This window comes from Cucurbita moschata, unplaced genomic scaffold (genome assembly GCF_002738365.1).
Source record: "Cucurbita moschata cultivar Rifu unplaced genomic scaffold, Cmos_1.0 Cmo_Scf00002, whole genome shotgun sequence".
NCBI classification, from domain to species: Eukaryota; Viridiplantae; Streptophyta; class Magnoliopsida; order Cucurbitales; family Cucurbitaceae; genus Cucurbita; species Cucurbita moschata.
In genome coordinates this window covers 2,322,025-2,328,811 of record NW_019268518.1, presented here as the reverse complement: position 1 = coordinate 2,328,811, position 6,787 = coordinate 2,322,025, and the positions used below count along the sequence as shown (strand labels likewise).

The window sequence follows — 6,787 nt, the reverse complement described above, 5'->3', positions numbered from 1 at the left end:
TTTTTTTTTTTTTTTTTTTTTTTTTTTTTTTTTTTTTTTTTTTTTTTTTTTTTTTTTTTTTTTTTTTTTTTTTTTTTTTTTTTTTTTTTTTTTTTTTTTTGGTATGAACTAAATTTGTTTATGGGATTTTGAGTGTGAGATTTCTGGGAAATCTTCAATTTAGGCATACAATTAATGGGTTTTCTGTTTCATTGCACTTGTTTCAGTTGTGATACATGGAAGTACTCGGATATTGAAGGGGTCTGTCTGAATTTAATTAACTGGCACTGGTACCGTGCATGGGTTTACCTAATTTGAACACTTCCAAACTTTGGGATTGGCTTTTCAATTCTAATTGTAGGTAGCAAATTAAATGTCCTTTATTGCTCTACAGTCCTCTCTAGACTTGCACTTCCGTAGAGGGAAAGTTGGGGGCATGGGGAGGACGACGGGATGCCATGAAAAAAGATGTGCACATGGCAATTCCAGTGGGAATTTGCTGCCCACCATTAATTCCATCATAGCTTGGCTTGGCCAGAGCCTATATTCATGACAACATTATAATTATTTACAAGTCTGAAACCATCAAGAAGGATATTCTTGTGCTTGGGACAAAGTCCATTCGGTGTTCAAGTTGGGACTTTTTTGTTTTGTGTTAGCCTCCCTATGATTTAACATTTGAAATCTACTTTCACTATCTCTAAACTCGTAGCTCCTAGGTTAGAATTTGTGAGTTATTAAGTTTGACTTAGCCAAAGTTATTAACCTAGAGTAATTTTAGGATAATTATTTAGTAGTGACTATTTAGGATAATTATTTAGTAGTGATTGATGTGAAAGTTTAGGAGATTTGTTAGTAGTTGTTTAGAAGAAAGTTTAAGAATTTGAGGAGGAAGTTTAGGAGATCGGTTATGCAATCTCCATTATAGATACTCATGAGATGTATGATATTTCAACGACAAAAAAGAAAATTAATAAAGCATAAGTGGTTAAGGTTCCTCTAGTCAAAAGCTCTCTCCCCTCGTGTTGTTCTTCAGTTATTTGTTTAGTTTTTATGGTACTAAAAAAATGTGTTTTTCGACAAAGTTTAAAATTTTCACTTTCTTTATGAGATATCCACAGCTTTATGGTTCACTTCAATTTTGTTCATTAGTATTGAAATAAGATTAACTTTAAATGTTTGTAGGATCAAGCAATTGTTGATGGTTTTAGCCGTGAGTATAAGCAGCTTAATACCCCAAAAAGTTAAGAATATTAAGATAAAGTTTGATGGTAATAAGGTTTTACTGGGTTTTCAGGAATTCGATTCTTCCTATGGTCCTGCCTGGCATTGCATTGTGGGAACTAGCTTTGGCTCCTATGTAACACATTCTCTGGGTGGCTTCTTGTATTTTTCAATAGATAAAGTTCACATCCTTCTCTTCAAAACGTCAGTCGAGCCCCTCTCGCGTGCAACCTCGTTAAAAGATTGAGTTCCTCAATTCTAAATGAGGATTGAACAGCTGCCGAAGTCATGAGCAAGAACAACCAGGTTCAGTCTACTACTCTTTTTGGTTGTATCATTGACTTTATCTTCTTTAAAAAACAGAGTGTGAAGGTGATGTGAGTTATTATGAAATTTTGTAATGTGCAGTCCAACATCTAGGATATCTGATGTTACAAGATTTTATGTTTATGTTAACTCCTTGGTTTGAGGTAGTAAATAAAAAGCTTTGCTACAATTCTCAGTTTTGTTTTCCTCCCTAGTCTATCAACTAAAAGTTTAAAGTTTACACTTATGTTTAGCGTTTATGCCTTGCCAGAGATCATAAATATACCATGTATGATAAATATGAATAAAATACTATGAATATGTATGTGCATCTTGTATCATCTCGTTGAACTGTGAATGGATGTTGTATGTTATATGATGCATGTGCGTGGACCATGTGTAGAGAAGTACTATGCAAGCAACCTTACCCAAAAAGGAAAGTTGAGCTCAAGGAATAGATATGAAATTTAGGCCCCTTCCGTCAAATTACTTGTTGTATGTGTAAGCCTTTCTTGACTCCAATATTAAGGTCACTTACTGAGTACTTTTAAATACGCATCATTTTCATTAACAATTTTTTTTTTGTAAATACAATGAATCGATGTATGGTTGACGACTTTTGCAATAGAGGCCATGAAATGATGTGTTTTATAAGTTTTCTATATTATGTGTTTTCATTTATAAAACAATATTGTTAGTCTTCTAGTGTTTTAAATTTTGTTTTAGGAAGTCATCGAACTCTTATAATAATAGTTTGTCTTTTAGTATGGACGATTTTACCTTATGGAATTGCAAAATAAAGTGATTATAATGTTTTTCTTACTAGAATGAGATTGAGAATGAGATTGAAAAGTAGTACAACACAAAGAGTGACAATACTATAATAAGATTGAAAAGTGTACAATCATGGTGGGACTCTTTTCATGAAACTTTTTCTTAGTTTCTACTTTCCAAGATGGGTAAGGTTGGATGTGTAGTACTTCTATACACATGGCCCACTTACGTACACATGGACCTACCAAGTGGGCTCGTGTACATACATCTAGGTCTGATTATGGACTAGCTCACGCTCACGTTGCTAAAAGTCACAGAGGGAAAGGAGCATGTATAGTATCATGATCTACACATTCATACTAATCATAATAATAAAGTATCTCGATGCCAATGGCATACAAAATGCATGATACATACTTGTGATGCAAACCAACTCCCTTCTTTTCATAATATAACATTCCTATGAGACATACATACGTATACTTAGACATATTTTCATGATTAACATACATGACTTATCAATATCTCATAGACATAGTGTGAACATGCTAACATGACGTACATGACATAACATATGGAGGTTAATGCATATTATAAGATTCATACCATAGCATAATCATAACATAAGATAGCATCATAAAAAATATGACACAAGAACCATAGGGTAGGTGTCATTCATCCAACAATCAAGCTTGTGAGCATCAACAGTAAAACCACTTACTTGGTTGACCTAACCCGAAATCACTAAATTTCTTAAGTTGATATTACTCGTCGAACTCTGGCTCCTAAGCAAGCTGATAGAGTAATGGTTCATTTTTGGCGTACCATCCCCTTAGATTTACATTTGTTCGTTATATACTTCTATGGTCATCTACCTAACAGCCTCATTGTTCAAATGTTGTATCTACTTTATTATCACCATTTGATCAAGTGGCCTTCAGAGAAGCTTGTTACACTTGTGTATTAAGAACACATTCATATTTGTGGAAGTTTTTATGGCATCAACATAATATTCATGCTTTGTCCACTTAAAACCTGAAAGAATGCGATTGCTTTAAGAAGAAAAAAAGATTTCAAAGAAAAGCAACAAGGGAGTATATGGGCACTTGGTGAAACAGCAACCACAGCAGCCCACGATCAAAATGTACATTCAGGCATTGTTTTAAGTAGACTTAACCTTGTGCAGGAGGAGCTACCGCTGAACCGCTAACGAGTGGTTCAATGATCTCAAGGAGTTCATTACACAAACCAGTGAACACAACAGCATCTGTTTCAATGGGTCTAAACTTGACAAGAGCTGAGGGAACCAACTCCAGATCATCTAGTGTTTTAGCTTTCTCTCCTACTGCTGGAAAGTGTGCGATTGCACGTCGTTTAACACCGACAGGTTGTATCAACTCGAACTCCAAACTTGGTTCTTTCAGTGCTGTGCTTACAAACTGGCAAGGAAGCAGACATTCATTCAGTTTTCATTCCAACAGCCATAGAACCAAAAGATATGAAAATTGTGCATTGCAGAGATGGTTCGGGAATGACAAGTATGCTTACATACACAAGCACCCGCATAGAAAAGATCAATGATTACTCAAAGGATGAATCAGAAAACAAAATTTTCACCTTGATAATCAAGACCACTCTACACACCACTAAACAATTATCAAGCTATTGGCTGAATGTGTGTTCTCCTAATTTCACTTCCTATATGTTTAGTCAAGTATAATGTGAGATCCCACATTGGTTGGGAGGAGAACGAAACATTCTTTATAAGGGGCTTTAAAAACTTCGAAGAGAAGCCCGAAAGGGAAAGTCTAAAGAGAATAATATATGCTAGCGGTGGGTGGGCTTGGGCCATTATAAATGGTATCAGAGCTAGACACGGGGCGATGTGCCCGCGAAAAGGCTAAGTCCCGAAGGAGGGTGGACACGAGGCAGTGTGCTAGTAAGGACGCTAGGCCTTGAAGGGGGTGGATTGGGGGGTCCCACATTGATTGGAGAAGGGAACAAGTGCTAGTGAGGATACCGGGCCCCGAAAGGGGGTGGACTATAAGATCCCACATCGGTTGAGAGGAGAAGGAAGCATTCTTTATAAGGGTGTAGAAACCTTTCTCTAAGAGATACGTTTTAATAACCTTGAAGGGAAGCCTGAAAGGGAAAGCCCAAAGAGAACAATATCGGCTAGCGGTGGGCATACAATGTTTAAATGGACCGCCACAAAAACAATAGTAGCAAACAAGAAGAAAGAAGTTGCCACAAATACTTTCTCCTTTTCACTAGATTCGTTGGGAAATATATATCGATAATACTAACAAAGGAGCAGTCACAAAACCATTTGTTGATGTCATCTGAAGAATCTCAAATGAGGGAGAAGGGATATCACACATTAAATTAAGCTAAAATGTTTAACTCAATGAATAGAGCTAACCTCATATAGAGCACTTGTTGGTTCCCAAGGAGAAAAAATCCCTTGAAGTACCACACCATCAGGAAACTGAATTCTGATCACTGTTCTATTGTACTTTCTCCGAGCAGCTTTGGCTTGCTTTTCCTTGTATGATTTGGGTACCAAAAGCTGAGATTCAGCAATCTTTTGCTTCCTCATCACAGCTTCTCTTTTAACCTCTTCAACAGAGAGTTTGTAAAATGAGTCTGGTAGCTCGATGTTTGCTGCAACGTTTTCAGGGATTGCAAAGAATACCCGAGTCTGAAAGTAATAAATCATCCAAAACATCAGCCGAGGAAGAGCTATGAACCACAAAAACTAAGTATAATGGATACCCAAAAACAGGGTTCATTTTGCAATGGCTTGGAAAAGCTAAATAGGGTGACAGGAGACAACAAAAATCAAGGTTCCAAGCAAATAGGATTGATAACTATAAATTTCTCAGTTAACCATACCTGTCTGTCAACCTTCTTTGGTTCAATCAGTTGATCAGTGGATGCAGTGGATGCAGTGCTGCTGCCTTTCTTTTCCTGTTCATCAAGCTTTGGTTGATCGATGGAATCTATTACCTTGCTTAGTATGTTAATTTGTTCCTCTGTTGGAACTTCCATGGTTGCCCACATTTCACCATCTTGTTCTTGCAATTTAAAACCTACAAATTCCAACAATTCCACTCCCCCGACAGCCTCGCCAATTGCTTCCTTAATTTTGGGATTACTCAGACGAATCTTCCTAAACTTTGAATTCTCTGGTTCCCGAATTATGTTCCTCAAAAGCGTAAGAATAATTTTCAGTGAACCTTGTGAGGGCTTACCTGACAAGAAAATGCCAAGACAACCCTCCAATTCACTCGGGGATTCTGCATCATTTGTGAGCAGCAGATCTGGTGGTCTCCTGGCTGTATTATCATCGACACAGCTATCTACGTGCACCGAAACCTCTTCTTCCGACCTGTAATTTTGGCCACAAATCGGACATTCGAACACATTTAACGAATACCCATTTCCAGATTTTTTCCCAGATGTTATAAACGAGTCAAATGGGTCAAATCCATCAGCCGGGGAACGTTCTGGGGTCGATTTAATCGAGAGATGTGGCCGGGTCGGAGCCGCGGAAATTGAATTCGCTACCGGGGGCTTGGCCAGATTCGGGTTTGAAATGGGATTCTGCAATGGGCGGGTAGGCAAAGAAGTGGTCGACCCGGAAGAGGAGGATCCTAACACTCTTCCCTGGCCCTTGAAACTGGTAGAAGAAGATGAGGACAAGGGATTATTGAAGCGTTTCATGAAGCCCTTAACCTTGTCCTTCACATCACCCATGATAAGAAATCGTATGAGAAACGAAGAACTCGTAACAATCGCCGAGTTTGGAAGAATCTAAGGAACCAGAAGAATGCAATTTGCACCAAAATAGCTTAAAATTCTCCTCATCCACTGAGTAAGAAGGTTGTTGATTCGCGAATAGGCGAAAGATTTGAGCTTACAGAGAGAACAAAGAGTAAGGCTGTTATTGGCGGTTGATGTTTTTCTTCCTCCTCCAACGCGGTTTTATTTATTTATTTATTTTTGAGTTCGCGGTCATATTTTAATGGAAAATTAAATTATTGGCATCATCGAGGAACTTTACTTTATTCTTATTCTCTAAAACTAAATTTGTATATTAAATTCTCTCTTCAAATTTATAAATCTTATTTAAATCTACTAAAAATAATAAACAAATTTATAAATCTTATTTAAATCTACTAAAAATAATAAACATAAATTTGAAAAGTTATGAATAATTGAATCCGTTATTGTGCAATTCCAGCCCAGCCCAGCCCATTGGGCTTTTCTGCATCAGGCCCAACTTTGTAATAATTATATCCATGGGCTTTTGTGCATCAGCCCAGCCTCATAATCTCATTTCACTCCTAACTATTTGTTTACGCTCTAACTATAAACTAAGTCTCTCTAGGGCCCATGAAATGGGGAGACCTCATTTTCAAGTGTTAGAACTCAATACAACTGCTTATTTAGTTATTTTCATTTCGATTTTTTTTTTTTTTTTTTTTTTTTTTTTTTTTTT

The 6,787-nt window shown here is 36.9% G+C and overlaps 2 protein-coding genes across 3 annotated transcripts in view; one reads left to right on the top strand and one right to left on the bottom strand.

The window, feature by feature from the left end:
• Positions 1 to 1,709, top strand: part of LOC111431264 (dynein light chain 1, cytoplasmic-like) — a 3,377-nt gene extending 1,668 nt beyond the window's left edge. The window contains exons 3-4 of one of the 2 annotated variants that reach the window (XM_023067849.1): positions 1,165 to 1,192; positions 1,277 to 1,403. In XM_023067849.1, coding sequence (XP_022923617.1) covers positions 1,165 to 1,192; positions 1,277 to 1,326 — 78 coding nt within the window. In that variant the 3' untranslated portion in view covers positions 1,327 to 1,403. Of the gene's footprint in view, positions 1 to 1,164; positions 1,193 to 1,276 lie in introns of both variants that reach the window. The other variant, XM_023067841.1, reaches the window with a different exon arrangement.
• Positions 1,710 to 3,209: 1,500 nt separating this feature from the next.
• Positions 3,210 to 6,248, bottom strand: LOC111455887 (plant UBX domain-containing protein 2-like). The gene is made up of 3 exons (XM_023097534.1): positions 5,179 to 6,248; positions 4,706 to 4,984; positions 3,210 to 3,722 (listed from the first exon to the last, which is right to left on the bottom strand). The coding sequence occupies exons 1-3, from the start codon at positions 6,040 to 6,042 to the stop codon at positions 3,456 to 3,458; spliced, it is 1,410 nt and encodes a 469-aa protein (XP_022953302.1). The 5' UTR covers positions 6,043 to 6,248; the 3' UTR covers positions 3,210 to 3,455.
• Between the last annotated feature and the right edge of the window lie 539 nt (positions 6,249 to 6,787).

Bases quoted from the DNA above. Each gene is read 5' to 3' on its own strand.
- LOC111455887 (XM_023097534.1), bottom strand. From the start codon at position 6,042: ATGGGTGATGTGAAGGACAAGGTTAAGGGCTTCATGAAACGCTTCAAT. The intron at 4,985-5,178 runs GTATGGTTAACT...TATTACTTTCAG, and splicing joins CAAAGAAGGTTGACAGACAG to ACTCGGGTATTCTTTGCAAT. The intron at 3,723-4,705 runs GTTAGCTCTATT...CTTCCTTGCCAG, and splicing joins CAACAAGTGCTCTATATGAG to TTTGTAAGCACAGCACTGAA.